Below are 21200 nucleotides of genomic sequence, written 5' to 3'. Positions count from 1 at the left end.
TCTATTCCAGACTAACTACGTTTGTACATACATTTCCTGCTCATTTTAATGTTCAGTCTAACCACAACAACCTTCTTGGTTTCCACTGTGGGAGCAGTTTGTCTACTTCCTTTTGCATGAGTGTGAATGGAAAGGAAGTAAAGACTTTTAGATTTAGGCCTTGATGATGATTTTATCTAATCCAACCTCAATGATGCTCCTGATTTGTATGTGTGTAAATACAAAGGGTGCAAAGATATTAAAGATCAGTGTATTTGATTAAGGGCAGACAGTGTTTCAACCATTGTTCAACATTATTAAGTCAGATGCATCAAGTTTTTTTTTTTTTTTTTTTAGGACCAAGATGACCCTGATGACCTCTACACAAGCCTTCAGCAACCAGAAAGTGATCTCTACCAAACTATCTCAAATCCAGCCAACAAAATAGTGACTGTCCACTTGGATAACCAGGAAATAGACGGAGGAGAGACTGATTCAAGTTACAAAATATATGAAAACATTTTAACCAAAGAATCAATATGACAGAGCTGTGTAATATGTGGATGTTCTTTACTTATTGAGACTGTAGCTGCTGATAGTTGCTGGCCTTCAGTTCTTTAACATATCCAAACTAATTACAATTTCCTGTAATGTGATGACAGTAACTGTTTTATAGTTGATATACAGGAAATAAACTCTCCTCAGCAGAAGAACAGGGCTCGGAGAAGATGCTGTGTTTGGCCAGAAGGGTGTTTAATACATTGTGGTATCAGTCAGTAGTATCAGAGTCAGAGTATCTTACACAGAACAGCTTCTTAAACACTGTGGCTTGTATTTAAACTGGATAATGACTGCATGCTGTTTCATTATCAGTTTTCTTGTCACATTCTTTAAGATGTTGTGTTATTATTGCATGCGTCATCTATCAGATAGGATGAGTATTCTCCAATAACAGATCATATTTGACCTCAACTCCTCTGATTCCTTTAAGTTGTTGCTCTGTTTGGCCAGTTTGTTAATTAAAGCTCTGTATAAAACTATTGTAGTGGTCGACAAGTGTAGAAATGTAATAAAATAAATAAAATATAGTGTCTTTTGAAGGACCATTTTCATTGTTTAACACAGATATCTATAATAATAATATAATAATTTCCAGATAATGTCCTTCAAACTATACAAAGAGAAGAGTTTGAGTCTTTTGGCCATGATTTGTACAACGTGGATTATCGGTGATAAATTGGAATTTCAAAATAAAATTCAGTCATTATATCTGTATGATTGCTGATTAGTAAATATTTCAAAACTTCATAATACTTACATTTTGAACGTAAATCACATATTTTTCATTGCATTGCATTCACACAAATTGATAGTTTGTTTTTTTCATTTTAACAACTATAATTCACTTTCATCACTTTGTCACTTACAATTGTATCAAATTATAACAGTGCTGTGTGAATAAGACACTGGTTTCAAGCTGCCAACAGCATGCTGCTTTCTAATTAAAGCTCAAGCTCAGGCCTCTAAATATGTGATCACCACAAACGAATACACAAATTTAAGCATGTGATCTTTATTGTCACTAACCATGTAAATGGTAAGCAGTGCAAGAAGTAGTTAATATTGGTTGGACTCTTAGTGGATCCAGTTCAAACTGTAGTCTGAAGACCTGATGTTTGATCATCTGCAATCTTAATCTAGACACATATAACACAGTTTTTTGTCTGTATTTATTAATTTGCTGCTGTTTTACCTTTTAGAGACTTAATATGAAAGCTGAAGCTGCTGTTGCAGCACTTCGTTTATAGAAGAGCTCACACCAGCTCGTAGCTGTGAGGGTTTGAGGTTTATGAACCAGAGAACAGAGTATAGAGCTCTGTGTGTCTTCCCTTCAGTACAACATGTTGTACTCTATTGTATTGTTAATTATAGTTCAAAGCGTACATTAATCAGACCAATAAAAGTTTGTTTGTGTCTCGGCTTTGTGTAATTTAGATCATTTTTTTTCACTTTAATTTACAGATTCCAGTAATACAATATTTTATGTTACTGTGTTGCCTCTCATAAATAGAGCAAACACCATTGACATTTTTCTATCTTTTCTTTTTTTTTAAATGTTTTAGAGGAAGAAGACGCCGGCTGTTTAACACAAATGCTGATTCGATGGGTCTTGATGTGTGTAGTTATCATTATAACTGGAGTTATTCTGGGATTTATCTACAGGACAAAAAGTAATGGGTGAGAAACGATTATAATTGTAATACTTTATGGTTTTTTGGGACCAAATGTGTAAAAGCGAAAAAACCTTTTTCTAAATGTAAATATGGCATCTACTGTAAATTTCACTTGCAGAAGATGACAGCATGACATAATTTTTCTCTTTTTCCTGATAATTATTATTGCAATTTTCTCAAAAATAAATATAAGCTACCTTGATTTTTCTGTGTGTATTTTATGTTCCACTAACTCTGATATCTCTTCTTATTTAAAGAGTCTGTTCAAGGTCAGCAACATCTGGATTATCTGTGTGTGATCCTCCTGGCTCTCTGGTGAGTAATGTATTCTTATGTTCTGTATCTTTAAAGTAAGCAGCCAGTACTGTGTACTGTACTGTTTTGACATTGTTAATGGTTTCTAGGGTGACGTCAGAAAACTCAACCATCTCTCAGAGAGCAGGTAGAGGAGGAGGGGGGGCGGGGGGCTTAATAAAGTCTTATTATTATTTAATAGGCCTTTGCTATGCAGTTAAATTAATGTGGGCTTATTTTTTTTGGACTAAGAAATAATAGCACCAACTAGTTTTAGCATTTGCAAATACTGCCTATGCCACGGGCCGGCAGTGTATAGAGCTGTTATGCCCTTTGACATTTTATCATCAGTGGACAGAGTTTCTGTGTCTGAAGTCAAACCAACGTGGATGTCTCTCTTTCTGATGGCCAGCAGGGGGAGCTCCATGATCTGCAAAAAAACAAGTCCTCTTCCATACAGCCTGATGGTCATTGTGTAAATGATGGTCCCTTTTAGAGTTAAATAGACAATTAAGCAGGGTATGCTTTAGGATGTGGCTACATTGTGATTAACAGGTCATTCTCTGCTGATCAAACATGAATCAACATTTTATTACTGTGTTGACTATTTCTGTCCTGCAATCTTTCAGAAACATATTTTACAGAACTGTTTATACAAAAATATTTGTGACCAGGTTAAGATTAAATTTAAAAGATGTCGGTTAACATTTCTGTGTAAAGGTATTTGTTATATGGGGTGTTTTTCCAAAATACTGAGACTGAAGTTTGTTAAAACACGTCTGTATGTGAATGTATCTGTGTCATTGGAACTGTATGAAGAATAAATATCCCAAAGGCATTGTAGTAACACAAACTATGTTACAGTTTGTTTCTTCATTTGAACAATGTGAATTCACTTTCATCACTTTTTCACTACAGTTGTATCAAGTTATAACAGTGCTGTGTGAATAAGGCACTGCTTTCAAACTGCAAACAAACTGCTTCCTATGTACAGCTCAAGCTCAGGGTTTTCAGTATCAGATCATCACAAACACATACGTCGGTTTCAGCAGCTCATGTGGTCTTTATTCTCACTAACCATGTGAACTGTAAGCAATGCAGGGAGTAGTTAATATGTAATAATATTTAATAATAATATTAAACCTGATGTTTAATGATCTGATTGTACACACATATAACACAGTTATCTGTCTGTATTCATTCATTTGCTACAGTTTTACCTTTCAGAGAATCCTCATGTAGCAGCACTTCCTTTACCACAGAGTTCACATCAGCTCGTAGCTGTGAGGGTTTGAGGTTTATGAACCAGAGAACAGTGTATTGAGGTCTGTGTGTCCTCCTTCAGTACAAGATATTGTACTCTACCAGCAGCAGTTGCTTCTTGACCAATATGGCAAAACTGAGACTGTTCTTTGTTCTTCTTCTGCCACTAACTGTGAGTTCTGACAGCGAAGGTAATGCACAGAAACTAGTTCTCAGCATGTAAAATCCCTGCAAGTTGTTTTTCTCTCATCTTCCTGTTGTTGGTTTGAAGACAACAACTAAACATTGTCTGTAATTTTATAGCTGATTTTTGATTGTGATTGATTGCAGTGACTCTTGTGAAAACCATTGGGAGCAAACCAGATGTGACTCCAATCTGCACCAATGAAAAAGAGAAGATCATCACACTTGTAATATGTAAGATCAGAACAGAGATGAGAAGAGAAGAGTGTCGTCTGACATATTATCTTCGAAAAGGTTTTATACATAAATGTGACTCCAGATTCACACTTATGATGGAGAATCAGACTATGTTTCTCCACCTGACCAGTTTAACACCAGTGGATAGTGGGAACTTCACCTGTGAGTGTTCACATCATGGTGGAACATATATTCTCCATCTGAATATCACTGTGGAAGGTAAATGATTTATTTTATAACTTTTGTGTTTCACATCTTGTGAATTTCCCTCAAATATTTCTCTTATTACTGACACAGGTGTGTGTTTGGTTGGTAACATTATAAAGAATATCAGCGTCCATATATCAGCACTTCCTAACAATAAAAGATCATGCCAGTTATACATTATTACATGATACTATCAAAGAGTATAATTAGTGTTTCTGTATTAAATGAATACCCAAGCTGCTCTTCTGATATTCTATATTTTGTTTTCTTTACAATGTTTCAGAGGATGAAGACCCCGACAGTACAACAGGAACAGAAATATCTTTAGTTAATATTGGACTTGGAATTGGTGTATTTATATTCATCATTATAACCGGAGTTATCCTGGGAGTTATCTTCAGAAAGATTCACCATAGGTAAGAGACTAATATGGAATAATATTATCTTCAGTAAAGCATGATAGCTGTTAATTAAGTGTACACACAAATGCCAATTCGAAGTGTTTTGGTTGGTGTAACAATAGTTGTCATTATAACTGGAGTTATTCTGGGATTAATCTACAGGACAAAAACTAATCGGTGAGAGATTATTGTGATTGTAATACTTGAATTTGGAAAATATTTTTTTTCTGCAGTCATACTGTGTTCATAGCTGAATGCTGGCTGAAGCTTTAATACTTCTACCTTGATTTTTCTGTGTGTATTTTATGTTCTATAACTCTGATATCTCTTTTTATTTAAAGAGTCTGTTCAAGTTTAGCAACATCTGGATTATCTGTGTGTGAATCTCCTGGCTCTCTGGTGAGTAATGTATTCTTATGTTCTGTATCTTTAAAGTAAGCAGCCAGTTTAATGTTTGTAATGATACATACACCACTACATACTATGTTCAAACATACATTTCCTGCACATTTTAATGTTCAGTTTAACCACAGTAACCTTCGTGGTTTGCACTGTGGGGGCAGTTTGTCTACTTCTTTTTGCATGAGTGTAAATGGAAAGACAGTCAAGATTTTTAGATTCAGGCCTTGGTGATGATTTTATCTAATCCAACCACAATGATGATCCTGATTTGTATGACTGTCAATGCAAAGGATGCAAAGATATTAAATATCAGTGTATTTGATTCAGGGCAGAAAGTGTTTCAACCATTGTTCAACATTATTTAGTCAGATGCATCGAGTTTTCTACTTTTTTATTAGGACCAAGATGACCCTGATGACCTCGACAGAAGCCTTCAGCAACCAGAAAGTGATCTCTACCAAACTATCTCAAATCCAGCCAGCAAAATAGTGACTGTCCACTTGGATAGAATGGAAAAATAGACAAAAGAGAAACAGATTCAAGTTACAAAATGTACATATTTCTGTGTAAAGATATTTGTTATATGAGGTGTTTTCCAAAATACTCAGACTGAAGTTTGTTAAAACACGTCTGTATGTGAATGTATCTGTGTCATTGGAACTGTATGAAGAATAAATATCTCAAAGGCATTGCAGTCACACAAACTACGTTACAGTTTGTTTCTTCATTTCAACAACTATAATTCACTTTCATCACTTACAGTTGTAGCAAGTTATAACAGTGCTGTGTGAGTAAGACATTGGTTTCAAGCTGCAAACAACATGCTGCTTTCTAATTAAAGCTCAAGCTCAGGCGTCTCAGTATGAGATCACCACAAACATACGTCAGTTTTAGCAGGTCAAGTGATCTTTATTGGCCCTAACCATGTGAACTGTAAGCAGTGCAGGCAGTAGTTAATATTGATTGGTCTCTTAATGGATCTAGCTCAAACTGTAGTCTGAAGACCTGATGTTTGATAATCTGTAATCTTATAGACACATGTAACACAGTAATCTGTCTGTATTTATTAATTTGCTACAGTTTTACCTTTCAGAGAGTCCTCCTGTAGCAGCACTTCCTTTACAGGAGAGTTCACGCCACCAAGCTGTGAGACTTTGAGGTTTATGAACAGTACAAAGAGGTCTGTGCGTCCTCCCTTCAGTACAGCATGTTGTGCTCTACCAGCAGCAGTGACATTGTTGTATAGACGTCTCAAACAGTATGGATAGATGGAAACTGTGGTTCGTTGTCCTCCTGACTCTAACTTATTGTATCAGCAGCACAGGTACTGTAGATACCTTTTATAATTTGACTTATACAAGACGTTTTTGTTTTGTTAATCATTCTGGCTTTGGTTTAAAGAGAACAACATTTTTGTGCAGTGAAAACTGTTATTGTGTATAAATACTAACTCAGTGACTGTGTTTCATGTTGCTTTGATTTGTGATTGATTGCAGCAACTCTTGTGAAGCTTTCAAAAATCATTGGGAGCAAACCAGATGTGACTCCAATCTGCAACAATGAAAAAGAGAAGATCATCACACTTGTAATATGTAAGATCAGAACAGAGATGAGAGGAGAAGAGTGCCGTCTGACATATGATCTTCGAAAAGGTTTTATACATGAATGTGACTCCAGATTCACACTTATAACGGAGAATCAAACTATGTTTCTCCACCTGACCAATTTATCACCAGTGGATAGTGGGAACTTCACCTGTGAGTGTTCACATGTTGGTGGAACATATATTCTCCATCTGAATATCAATGTGAAAGGTAAATTATTTATTTTATAACTTTTGTGTTTCACATCTTGTGCATTTCCCACAAATATTTATCTTATTACTGACACAGGTGTGTGTTTGGTTGGTAACATTCTAAAGAATAACAGCAGCCGTATATCTGCACTTACTAATAATACAACATCATGCCAGTTATACATTATTACATGATACTATCAAAGAGTATAATCATTGTTTCTGTATTAAATGAATACCCGAGCTGCTCTTCTGATGTTCTATATTTTGTTTTCTTTACATTGTTTCAGAGGATGAAGACCCCGACCGTATAGTAACAGAAATATCTTTAGTTAATGTTGGAATTGGAATTGGTGTATTTATATTCATCATTATAACCGGAGTTATCCTGGGAGTTATCTACAGCAAGATTCACCATAGGTAAGAGACTAATATGGAATAATATTATCTTCAGTAAAGCATGATAGCTGTTAATTTAGTGTACACACAAATGCCAATTCGAAGTGTTTTGGTTGGTGAAACAATAGTCATCATTATAACTGGAGTTATTCTGGGATTAATCTACAGGATAAAAACTAACGGGTGTAATAGTTTATGTATTTTTGGATTTGGAAAAAAATAATGTCTGCAGTCATACTTTGTTGTTCATCGCTGAATGCTGGCTGAAGCTTTAATTCTTCTACCTTGATTTTTCTGTGTGTATTTTATGTTCTATAACTCTGATATCTCTTTTTTTAAAGAAACTGTTCAAGGTCAGCAACATCTGGATTATCTGTGTGTGAAACTCCTGGCTCTCTGGTGAGTAATGTATTCTTATGTTCTGAATCTTTAAAGTAAGGAGTAAGTTTAATATTTGTAATAATACATACACCATACTACGTTCAAACATACATTTCCTACACATTTTAATGTTCAGTTTAACCAGAATAACCTTCTTGGTTTGCACTGTGGGGGCAGTTTGTCTACTTCCTTTTGCATGAGTGTAAATGGAAAGACAGTGAAGATTTTTAGATTCAGCCCTTGGTGATGATTTTATCTAATCCAACCTAAATGATTATCCTGATTTGTATGACTGTCAATGCAAAGGATGCAAAGATATTAAAGATCAGTGTATTTGATTCAGGGCAGAAAGTGTTTCAACCATTGTTCAACATTATTTAGTCAGATGCATCGAGTTTTCTACTTTTTTATTAGGACCAAGATGGCCCTGATGACCTCGACAGAAGCCTTCAGCAACCAGAAAGTGATCTTTACCAAACTATCTCAAATCCAGCCAGCAAAATATTGACTGTCCACTTGGATAAAATGGAAAAATAGACAAAAGAGAAACTGATTCAAGTTAAAAAATGTACATATTTCTGGGTAAAGATATTTGTTATATGAGGTGTTTTCCAAAATACTGAAACTAAAGTTTGTTAAAACACATCTGTATGTGAATGTATCTGTGTCATTGGAACTGTATGAAGAATAAATATCTCAAAGGCATTGCAATCACACAAACTACGTTACAGTTTGTTTCTTCATTTCAACAACTATAATTCACTTTGTCACTTACAGTTATATCAAGTTATAACAGTGCTGTGTAAATAAGATAGTGGTTTTAAACTGCAAACAACATGCTACTTTCTATGTACAGCTCAAGCTCAGGCGTCTCAGTATGAGATCACCACAAACACATACGTTGGTTTCAGCAGGTCATGTGATCTTCTCTATTCTCACTAACCATGTGAACTGTAAGCAGTGCAGGCAGTAGTTAATATTGGTTGGACTCTTAATGGATCTAGCTCAAACTGTAGTCTGAAGACCTGATGTTTGATGATCTGTAATCTTACTGTAGACACATATAACACAGTAATCTGTCTGTATTTATTAATTTGCTACAGTTTTACCTTTCAGAGAGTCATCCTGTAGCAGCACTTCCTTTACAGGAGAGTTCACGGCACCTAGCTGTGAGACTTTGAGGTTTATGAACAATACAAAGAGGTCTGTGCGTCCTCCCTTCAGTACAGCATGTTGTACTCTACCAGCAGCAGTGTCATTGTTGTTTAGACGTCTCAAACAGTATGGATAGATGGAAACTATGGTTCGTTGTCCTCCTGACTCTAACTTATTGTATCAGCAGCACAGGTACTGTAGATACCTTTTATAATTTAACTTATACAAGACGTTTTTGTTTTGTTAATCATTCTGGCTTTGGTTTAAAGAGAGCAACATTTTTGTGCAGTGAAAACTGTTATTGTGTATAAATACTAACTCAGTGACTGTGTTTCATGTTGCTTTGATTTGTGATTGATTGCAGCAACTCTTGTGAAGCTTTCAAAAATCATTGGGAGCAAACCCGATTTGACTCCAATCTGCACAAATTCAACACTGAATATGGTCGCACTTGTAATTTGTAAGATCAGAACACAGATGAGAGGAGAAGAGTGTCGTCTGCTGTATCAACATGGACAGGACTTTATACATGAATGTGACTCCAGATTCACACTGATGGAAGAGAATCAGACTGTGTTTCTCCATCTGACCAGTTTATCACCAGAGGATAGTGGGCACATCACCTGTGAGTGTTCACATGTTGGTGGAACAATTATTCTCCATCTGAATATCATTGTGGAAGGTAAACAATTTATTTTATAACTTTTGTGTTTCACATCTTGTGCGTTTCCCTCAAAATATTTCTCTTATTACTGACACAGGTGTGTGTTTGGTTGGTAACATTATAAAGAATAACAGCATCCGTATATCTGCACTTACTAATAATATAACATCATGCCAGTTACACATTATTACATGATACTATCAAAGAGTATAATCATTGTTTCTGTATTAAATGAATACCCGAGCTGCTCTTCTGATGTTCTATATTTTGTTTTCTTTACAATGTTTAAGAGGATGAAGACCCCGACAGTACAACAGGAACAGAAATATCTTTAGTTAATATTGGAATTGGAATTGGTGTATTTATATTCATCATTATAACCGGAGTTATCCTGGGAGTTATCTTCAGAAAGATTCACCATAGGTAAGAGACTAATATGGAATAATATAATCTTCAGTAAAGCATGATAGCTGTTAACTAAGTTACACACAAAGTCCATTTCGAAGTGTTTTGGTTGGTGTAACAATAGTCGTCATTATAACTGGAGTTATTCTGGGATTAATCTACAGAACAAAAACTAACAGGTGAGAGATTATTATGATTGTAATTCTTTATGTATTTTTGGATTTGTAAAATATTTTTTTCTGCAGTCATACTGTGTTCATCGCTGAATGCTGGCAGAAGCTTTAATTCTTCTACCTTGATTTTTCTGTGTGTATTTTATGTTCCACTAACTCTGATATCTCTTTTTATATAAAGAAACTGTTCAAGTTTAGCAACATCTTGATTATCTGTGTGTGAACCTCCTTGCTCTCTGGTGAGTAATGTATTCTTATGTTCTGTATCTTTAAAGTAGGCAGCCAGTTTAATATTTGTAATAATACATACACCACTACATACTACGTTCAAACATACATTTCCTGCACATTTTAATGTTCAGTTTAACCACAACAACCTTCTTGGTTTGCACTGTGGGAGCAGTTTGTCTACTTCCTTTGTATGTGTGTGAATGCAAAGGATGCAAAGATATTAGAGATCAGTGTATTTGATTCATGCAGACAGTGTTTCAACCATTGTTCAACATTATTTAGTGAGATGCATCGAGTTTTCTACCTCTTTATTAGGACCAAGATGACCTTGATGACCTCTACAGAAGCCTTCAGTACCCAAGAAGTGATCTCTACCAAACTATCTCAAATTCAGCCAGAATATTAGTGACTGTCCACTTGGATAAAATGGAAAAATAGACAAAAGAGAGACTGATTCAAGTTACAAAATGTACATATTTCTGTGTAAAGATATTTGTTATATGAGGTGTTTTCCAAAATACTGAAACTGAAGTTTGTTAAAACACGTCTGTATGTGAATGTATCTGTGTCATTGGAACTGTATGAAGAATAAATATCTCAAAGGCACTGCAGTCACACAAACTACGTTACAGTTTGTTTCTTCATTTCAACAACTATTATTCACTTTCATCACTTACAGTTGTATCAAGTTATAACAGTGCTGTGTGAATAAGATAGTGGTTTTTTAGCTGCAAACAACATGCTACTTTCTGTGTACAGCTCAAGCTCAGGCCTCTCAGTATGAGATCACCACAAACGCATACGTCGGTTTCAGCAGGTCATGTGATTTTTATTCTCACTTACCATGTGAACTGTAAGCAGTGCAGGCAGTAGTTAATATTGGTTGGACTCTTAATGGATCCAGCTCAAACTATAGTTTGAAGACCTGATGTTTGATGATCTGTAATCTTACTGTAGACACATATAACACAGTAATCTGTCTGTATTTATTAATTTGCTACAGTTTTACATTACAGAGAGTCCTCCTGTAGCAGCACGTCCTTAACAGGAGAGTTCACGCCACCTAGCTGTGAGAGTTTGAGGTTTATGAACAGTACAAAGAGGTCTGTGCGTCCTCCCTTCAATACAGCATGTTGTACTCTACCAGCAGCAGTGACATTGTTGTATAGACGTCTCAAACAGTATGGATAGATTGAAACTGTGGTTCATTGTCCTCCTGACTCTAACTTATTGTATCAGCAGCACAGGTACTGTAGATACCTTTTATAATTTGACTTATACAAGACGTTTTTGTTTTGTTAATCATTCTGGCTTTGGTTTAAAGAGAACAACATTTTTGTGCAGTGAAAACTGTTATTATGTATAAATACTAACTCAGTGACTGTATTTCAAAGTGATTGTTTTTGTGATTGATTGCAGCAACTCTTGTGAAGCTTTCAAAAACCATTGGGAGTAAACCAGATGTGACTCCAATCTGCATCAATGAAACACTGAATATGGTCGCACTTGTTATTTGTAAGATCAGAACAGAGATTAGAGGAGAAGAGTGTCGTCTGATGTATCAACATGGACAAGACTTTATACATGAATGTGACTCCAGATTCACACTGATGGAAGAGAATCAGACTTTATTTCTCCACCTGACCAGTTTAACACCAGAGGATAGTGGGAACTTCACCTGTGAGTGTTCACATCATGGTGGAACATATATTCTCCATCTGAATATTACTGTGGAAGGTAAATGATTTATTTTAGAACTTTTGTTTTTCACATCTTGTGAATTTCCCTCACAATATTTCTCTTATTACTGACACAGGTGTGTGTTTGGTTGATAACATTATAAAGAATAACAGCATCTGTATACCTGCACTTACTAATAATACAACATCATGCCAGTTATACATTATTACATGATACTATCAAAGAGTATAATCAGTGTTTCTGTATTAAATGAATACCCGAGCTGCTCTTCTGATGTTCTATATTTTGTTTTCTTTACAATGTTTAAGAGGATGAAGACCCCGGCAGTACAACAGGAACAGAAATATCTTTAGTTAATGTTGGAATTGGAATTTGTGTATTTATATTCATCATTATAACCGGAGTTATCCTGCTAGTTATCTACAGCAAGATTCACCATAGGTAAGAGCCTAATATGGAATAATATTATCTTCAGTAAAGCATGATAGCTGTTAATTAAGTGTAAACACAAATGCCAAAAATACAAATACCAAAGTGTTTTGGTTGGTGTAACAATAGTCGTCATTATAACTGGATTTATTCTGGGATTAATCTACAGGATAAAAACTAACGGGTGTAATAGTTTATGTATTTTTGGATTTGGAATATACATTTTTTCTGCAGTCATACTGTGTTCATCACTGAATGCTGGCTGAAGCTTTAATTCTTCTACCTTGATTTTTCTGTGTGTATTTTATGTTCCACTAACTCTGATATCTCTTTTTATTTAAAGAGTCTGTTCAAGGTCAGCAACATCTGGATTATCTGTGTGTGAACCTCCTTGCTCTCTGGTGAATAATGTATTCTTATGTTCTGTATCTTTAAAGTAAGCAGCCAGTTTAATATTTGCAATAATACATACACCACTACATACTACGGATGCAAAGATATTAAAGATCAGTGTATTTGAATAAGGGCAGACAGTGTTTCAACCATTGTTTAACATTATTTAGGACCCTGCTGACCCTGATGACCTCTACAGAAGCCTTCAGCAACCAGAAAGTGATCTCTACCAAACTATCTCAAATCCAGCCAGAACATTAGTGACTGTCCACTTGGATAACCAGGAAATAGACGGAGGAGAGACTGATTCAAGTTGAAAAATATATGAAAACATTTTAACCAAAGAATCAAAATAACAGAGCTATGTAATATGTGGATGTTCTTTACTTACTGAGACTGTAGCTGCTGATGGTAGCTGGCCTTCAGTTCTTTAAGATATCCAACATTATTACAATTTCTGTTTGAATGTTTTTGTCTAATATATTTGAGGTTTTTGTGATATAAAATACTGAGATTAAAGTTTGTTAAAACACGTTTGTATGTAAACGTATCTTTTATGTACACAATAATCTGCTCTGTATAAAACCACTGCAGTGGTTGATAAGTAATACAATATGTGGACCATTTACCAGACCTCAATACTCTGTTCTCTGGTTCATAAACCTCAAACCCTCACAGCTAAGGACAGGTGTGAACTGTCCTATAAAAGAAGTGCTGCAACTGGAGCATCTGCTTTCATATTAAGACTCTAAAAGGTAAAACAGCAGCAAATAAATGAATACAGACAGATAACATTCAGACTGAAACCATTTCACTGACTTCAATGTATTTTTAAACATGTTTTTGGATCCACCTCATTTTGGATTATTACTTTTATGTGGAAAAACATTTCCCTAAATGTAAATATGGTGCGGTGCATTTACTGTATATTTCACTCAGAGTAGATGTTTGTTTTACACTATTTCACTCCTTTTCCTGACAGTTATTATTATTTAATTATTGTACATTTCTAGAAGATGAAGATAAGCTTTAATTCTTCTACATAATTTTTTCTCTTCTTATTTAAAGAAGCTGTTCAAGGTCAGCAACATCTGGATTATCTGTGTGTGAACCTCCTGGCTCTCTGGTGAGTAATGTATTCTTATGTTCTGTATAAACTCAGAAAGCAGCCAGTTTAATGTTTGTAATAATAAATACATAAATATACATTTATATGTGTATCTATGTTCTAAAAATACAAAGGATGTAAAGAGTTTGAAGATCAGTGTATTTAATTCAGTGGAGACAGTAAATGTATTGACTCTTGAGTGTCTCAGCCTTTGTTCAACATTACTTAATCATACTTTTAATACATGATCCATTAAGATATTTATTTTAATAGGACCTTGCTGACCCTGATGACCTCTACACAAGCCTTCAGCAACCAGAAAGTGATCTATACCAACCTATCTCAAATCCAGCCAACAAAATAGGGATTGTCCCCGTCGATAACCAGGAAATAGACGTAGGAGAAACTGATTCAAGTTGCGATATCTATGAAAACATTTAAACCAAAGAATCAAAATAACAGAGCTGTGTAATATGTGGATGTTCTTTACTTACTGAGACTGTAGCTGCTGATGGTACCTGGCCTTCAGTTCTTTAAGATATCTAACATTATAACATTTTAATGTAAAGGTTTTTGTGATATGAAATACTGATATTAAAGTTTGTTAAAACACATCTGTATGTAAACGTACCTTTTATGTACACAATAATTTGCTCTGCATAAAACCACTGTAGTGATTGATAAGTAATAAAATATGAAGCCTCTTGTGGACCATTTACATTTTCTAACCCACATACCTTGTTTTCTATATGACATAGAGCTGTAATGGCCTTTGACATTTTATCATCAGTGGACAGAGTTTCTGTGTCTGAAGTACAACCAATGTGGATGTCTCTCTTTCTGATGGCCAGCAGGGGGAACTCCATGAGCTGCAAAAAACAAGTCTTCTTCTGTACAGCCTGATGGTCATTCAGTAAATGATGGTCCCTTTTAGAGTTAAATAGACAATAAAGCAGGGTATGCTTTAGGATGTGGCTACATTGTGATTGACAGGTCATTCTCAGTGAGTCCATGCAGATCAACACAAACTGCAAACTAGGCAGTGCTGATCAAATATGAATCAATATTTTATTACTGTGTTGACTATTTCTGTCCTAAATTATTTTTTAGAAACATATTTTACTGAACTGTTTATACAAGAACATTTGTGATAAGGTGAGCCTCCATTGTTGCATGCAGTGGGGCATTAATAATATAGTTCTCTAATATAAAATTCTGGTTTAATTTAAAAGATGTTCATAAACTTGCAGAAAGTGAGACGAGTTTTTGTCACTTACAGTTGTATCAAGTTATAACAATGATGTGTGAAGAAGATAGTGGTTTTAAGCTGCAAACAACATGCTGCTTTCTATTTAAAGCTCAAGCTCAGGCCTCTAAATATGAGATGACCACAAACACATACGTCGGTTTAAGCAGGTCATGTGATCTTTATTGTCACTAACCATGTAAATTGTAAGCAGTGCAGGAAGTAGTTCATATTGGTTGGACTCTTAGTGGGTCCAGCTCAAACTGTAGTCTGAAGACCTGATGTTTGATGATCTGCAATCTTACCGTAGACACATATAACACAGTTTTTCATCTGTATTCATTTATTTGCTGCTGTTTTACCTTTTAGAGACTTAATTTGAAAGCAGAAGCTCCTTTTGCAGCACTTCCTTTATAGGAGAGTTCACACCAGCTCGTAGCTGTGAGAGTTTGAGGTTCATATAAAAGAGAACAGAGCAAAGAGGTCTGTGTGTCCTCCCTTCAGTACAACATGTTGTACTCTACCAGCAGCAGTTACTTCTTGACCAATATGGCAAAACTGAGACTGTTCTTTGTTCTTCTTCTGCCACTAACTGTGAGTTCTGTCACTGAAGGTAATGTACAGAAACTAGTTCTCATCATGTAAAATTCCTGCAAGTTGTTTTTCTCTCATCTTCCTGTTGTTGGTTTGAAGACAACAACTAAACACTGTCTGTAATTTTATAGCTGATTTTTGATTGTGATTGATTGCAGTGACTCTTGTGAAAACCATTGGGAGCAAACCAGATGTGACTCCAATCTGCACCAATGAAACACAGCAGATCATCACACTTGTAGTTTGTAAGATCAGAACACAGATGAGAGGAGAAGAGTGTCGTCTGCTGTTTCGATATGGACAGGACTTTGTGCACGAATGTGACTCCAGATTCAGACTTATGATGGAAAATCAAACTATATTTCTCTACCTGACCAGTTTAACACCAGTGGATAGTGGGAACTTCACCTGTGAGTGTACACATCCTGGTGACACATATATTCTCCATCTGAATATAACTGTGGAAGGTAAACACATGTTCTATATTTTTATACTTGTTGCTATATTGCAATACAATGCTACAACTGTATTATATTGTTAATTATAGTTTGCAGGTTTATCAAAACATGCAGCAATTAAAGCAATAAAAGTCAGTTTGATGTACAATATTACATCTTACTGTGTACAGACAGTTGCCTCTTAAGGTTTATTTACATTTAGAGCAAATACCTGTGTTATTTTTCTAACAGATTTTCTCTTTTAGATGTTGTAGAAGATGAAGACGACAGGAATTCAACATTAACTTTAAGTGTTTTGATTGGTGTAACTACAGTCACCATAATAACTGGAGTTATTCTGGGTTTAATCTACAGGACAAAATGTAATGGGTGAGAGAATATTATCATTGTAATACTTCACATGTTTTTGGATCCAACTCATTTTGGATTATTACTTTTATGTGGAAAAACATTTCCCTAAATGTAAATATAGTGTGGTGCATTTACTGTATATTTCACTCAGAGTAGATGTTTGTTTTACACTATTTAGCTCCTTTTCCGGACTGTTCTATTTCTATTATTATTATTATTATTATTATTATTATTATTATTATTATTATTGCATATTTCTAGAAGATAAAGATAAGCTTTAATTCTTCTACATAATTTTTCCTCTTCTTATTTAAAGAGGCTGTTCAAGGTCAGCAACATCTGGATTATCTGTGTGTGAACCTCCTGGCTCTCTGGTGAGTAATGTATTCGTATGTTCTGTATCTTTAAAGTAAGAAGCCAGTTTAATGTTTGTAATAATAAATACATAAATATACATTTATATATGTATCTATGTTCTAAAAATACAAAGGATGTAAAGAGTTTGAAGATCAGTGTATTTAATTCAGTGGAGACAGTAAATGTATTAACTCTTGAGTGTCTCAGCCTTTGTTCAATATAATGTAGTCAGACGTTAAAAACATGATCCATTAAGATATTTTTTTAATAGGACCCTGATGACCCTGATGACCTCTACACAAGCCTTCAGCAACCAGAAAGTGATCTCTACCAAACTATCTCAAATCCAGCCAATAGTGACTGTCCTCGTCGATAACCAGGAAATAAATGGAGGAGAGACTGATTCAAGTTGCGATATCTATGAAAACATTTCAACCAATGAATCAATATAACAGAGCTGTGTAATATGTGGATGTTCTTTACTTACTGAGACTGTAGCTGCTGATAGTTGCTGGCCTTCAGTTCTTTAAGATGTCCAAATAATTACAATTTCCTGTAATGTGATGACAGTAACTGTTTTATAGTTGATATACAGGAAATAAACTCTCCTCAGCAGAAGAACAGGGCTCGGAGAAGATGCTGTGTTTGGCCAGAAGGGTGTTTAATACATTGTGGTATCAGTCAGAGTATCTTACACAGAACAGCTTCTTAAACACTGTGGCTTGTGTTTAAACTGGATAATGACTGCATGCTGTTTCATTATCAGTTTTCTTGTCACATTCTTTAAGATGTTGTGTTATTATTGCATGTGTCATCTATCAGATAGGATGAGTATTCTCCAATAACACATTGTATTTAACCTCAACTCCTCTGATTCCTTTAAGTTGTTGCTCGGTTGGTCCAGTTTGTTAATTAAAGCTTTGTATAAACTATTGTAGTGGTCGACAAGTGTAGAAATGTAATACAATATATGAAATATAGTGTCTTTTGTAGGACCATTTCCTTTTTTAACACATATATCTCACAATAATTTCCAGATAATATCCTTCAAACTATACAAAGAGAAGAGTTTGAGTCTTTTGGCCATGATTTGTACAACTTGGATTATCAGTGATAAATTATTGGAATTTCAAAATAAAATTCAGTCATTAGATCTGTATGATTACTAATTAAAGAGTAAATATTCCAAAACCTCATAATACTTACATTTTGCACATAAATCACATATTTTTCATTGCATTGCATTCACACAAATTGATACAGTTTGTTTCTTCATTTGAACAAAGTTAATTCACTTTCATCACTTTGTCACTTACAGTTGTATCAAGTTATAACAGTGCTGTGTGAATAAGACACACTTTCAAGCTGCAAACAACATGCTGCTTTCTAATTAAAGCTCAAGCTCAGGCCTCTAAATATGTGATCACCACAAGCACATATGCAAGTTTAAGCAGGTCATGTGATCTTTATTCTCACTAACCATGTAAATTGTAAGCAGTGCAAGAAGTAGTTAATATTGGTTGGACTCTTAATGGATCCAGCTCAAACTGTAGTCTGAAGACCTGATGTTTGATGATCTGAAATATTACTGTAGACACATATAACACTATTTTCTGTCTGTATTCATTCATTTGCTGCTGTTTTACCTTTTAGAGACTTAATATAAAAGCTGAAGCTCTTGTTGCAGCACTTCCTTTATAGGAGAGTTCACACCTGTCCTTAGCTGTGAGGGTTTGAGGTTTATGAACCAGAGAACAGAGTATTGAGGTCTGTGTGTCCTCCCTTCAGTACAACATGTTGTACTCTACCAGCAGCAGTTGTTTTGGGACCAGTATGGCAAAACTGAGACTGTTCTTTGTTCTTCTTCTGCCACTAACTGTGAGTTCTGACAGCGAAGGTAATGTACAGAAACTAGTTCTCATCATGTAAAATCCCTGCAAGTTGTTTTTCTCACATCTTCCTGTTGTTGGTTTGAAGACAACAACTAAACATTGTCTGTAATTTTATAGTGGAATTAAAAATGTGATTTTAATGTTTATGAAATGCAAAAATACAGCATATTGTGATTGATTGCAGAGACTCTTGTGAAAACCCTTGGGAACAAACCAGATGTGACTCCAATCTGCACCAATGAAACACAGAAGATCATCACACTTGTAGTTTGTAAGATCAGAACACAGATGAGAGGAGAAGAGTGTCGTCTGACATATTATCTTGGAAAGGGTTTTATACCTGAATGTGACTCCAGATTCACACTTATGATGGAGAATCAAACTATGTTTCTCCACCTGACCAGTTTAACACCAGTGGATAGTGGGAACTTCACCTGTGAGTGTTCCTTTCCTGGTGGAACATTTACTCTCTATCTGAATATCACTGTGGAAGGTAAACATATTTTATATATTTTTCCTAATATTTAAACTATATTATTATTTTCAACCATGCTACAACTGTATTATATTGTTAATTATAGTTTATACCTTTATCAGAGTATACAGCTATGTATATAATATATAATAGGGTTTGTTTTTATCTTTGTTCATTTCTTCACTTTAATTTCTATACAATGTTACATCTTACTGTGTACAGACAGTTGCCTCTTAAGGTTTATTTACATTTAGAGCAAATACCTGTGTTATTTTTCTAACAGATTTTCTCTTTTAGATGTTGTAGAAGATGAAGATGACAGAAATTCAACATTAACTTTAAGTGTTTTGATTGGTGTAACTACAGTCACCATAATAACTGTAGTTATTCTGGGCTTAATCTACAGGACAAAATGTAATGGGTGAGAGAATTTTATGATTGCAATACTTCACATGTTTTTGGATCCAACTCATTTTGTATTATTACTTTAATGTGGAAAAACATCTTTACTAAATGTAAATATGGTGTGGTGCATTTACTGTATATTTCACTCAGAGTAGATGTTTGTTTTCCACTATTTAACTCCTTTTCCTGACAGTTATTATTGTTTAATTATTGCACATTTCTAGAAGATGAAGATAAGCTTTAATTCTTCTACATATTTTTTTCTCGTCTTATTTAAAGAAGCTGTTCAAGGTCAGAAACATCTGGATTATCTGTGTGTGAACCTCCTGGCTCTCTGGTAAGTAATGTATTCGTATGTATGTATAAACTCAGAAAGCAGCCAGTTTAATGTTTGTAATAATAAATACATAAATATACATTTATATGTGTATCTATGTTCTAAAAATACAAAGGATGTATAGAGTTTGAAGATCAGTGTATTTAATTCAGTGGAGACAGTAAATGTATTGACTCTTGAGTGTCTCAACCTTTGTTCAACATAATGTAGTCAGACGTTAAAAACGTGATCCATTAAGATATTTTTTTTATTAGGACCAAGATGACACTGATGACCTCTACACAAGCCTTCAGCAACCAGAAAGTGATCTCTACCAAACTATCTCAAATCCAGCCAGCAAACTAGTGACTGTCCCCATCGATAACCAGGAAATAATCAGAGGAGAGACTGATTCAAGTTGTGTACTTACTGAGACTGTAGCTGCTGATGGTTGCTGGCCTTGAGTTCTTTAAGATATCCAAACTAATAACAATTTCCTGTAATGTGATGACAGTAACTGTTTTATAGTTGATATACAGGAAATAAACTCTCCTCAGCAGAAGAACAGGGCTCGGAGAAGATGCTGTGTTTGGCCAGAAGGGTATTTAATATATTGTGGTATCAGTCAGTATCAGAGAGTACACAGAACATCTTCTTAAACACTGTGGCTTGTGTTTAAGCTGGATAATGACTGCATGCTGTTTCATTATCAGTTCTCTTGTCACATTCTTTAAGATGTTGTGTTATTATTGCATGTGTCATCTATCAGATAGGATGAGTATTCTCCAATGACAAATCATATTTAACCTCAACTCCTCCAATTCCTTTAAGTTGTTGCTCGGTTTGGCCAGTTTGTTAATTAAAGCTCTGTATAAAACTATTGTAGTGGTCGACAAGTGAAGAAATGTAATAAAATATTTAAAATATAATGCCTCTTGTGGGACCATTTTCATTGTTTAACACAGATATCTATAATAATAATATAATAATTTCCAGATAATGTCCTTAAAACTATACAAAGAGAAGAGTTTGAGTCTTTTGACCATGATTTGTACAACTTGGATTATCAGTG

At 34.8% G+C, this 21200-nt stretch overlaps 1 protein-coding gene across 15 annotated transcripts in view; it reads left to right on the top strand.

The window, feature by feature from the left end:
* Positions 1-21200, top strand: part of LOC127378407 (uncharacterized) — a 33064-nt gene that overhangs the window by 6707 nt on the left and 5157 nt on the right. For 2 of the 15 annotated variants that reach the window (XR_007888031.1, XR_007888030.1), the window contains 2 exons: positions 10354-10411; positions 10719-11027. Coding sequence is in view for 4 of the 15 variants with exons in the window: in XM_051427226.1 (XP_051283186.1) it covers positions 15791-15893; positions 16033-16341; positions 16578-16701; positions 17000-17057; positions 20404-20592 (783 nt within the window). In the remaining 11 variants the exon portion in view is untranslated. Of the gene's footprint in view, positions 1-336; positions 2218-2470; positions 2529-2919; positions 3063-3734; positions 3962-4100; positions 4410-4680; positions 4814-5139; positions 5198-7735; positions 7794-9612; positions 9879-10353; positions 10412-10718; positions 11028-12876; positions 12935-13096; positions 13270-15027; positions 15131-15543; positions 16011-16032; positions 16342-16577; positions 16702-16999; positions 17058-20403; positions 21058-21200 lie in introns of those variants that run through there. The other 13 variants (XR_007888033.1, XR_007888028.1, XR_007888023.1 and 10 more) reach the window with 12 other exon arrangements.

Source organism: Dicentrarchus labrax, unplaced genomic scaffold (assembly GCF_905237075.1).
Source record: "Dicentrarchus labrax unplaced genomic scaffold, dlabrax2021, whole genome shotgun sequence".
Classification (NCBI taxonomy): Eukaryota; Metazoa; Chordata; class Actinopteri; family Moronidae; genus Dicentrarchus; species Dicentrarchus labrax.
The sequence above is the reverse complement of the archived record's forward strand: the minus strand, read 5'-3'. Positions and strand labels throughout refer to the sequence as shown.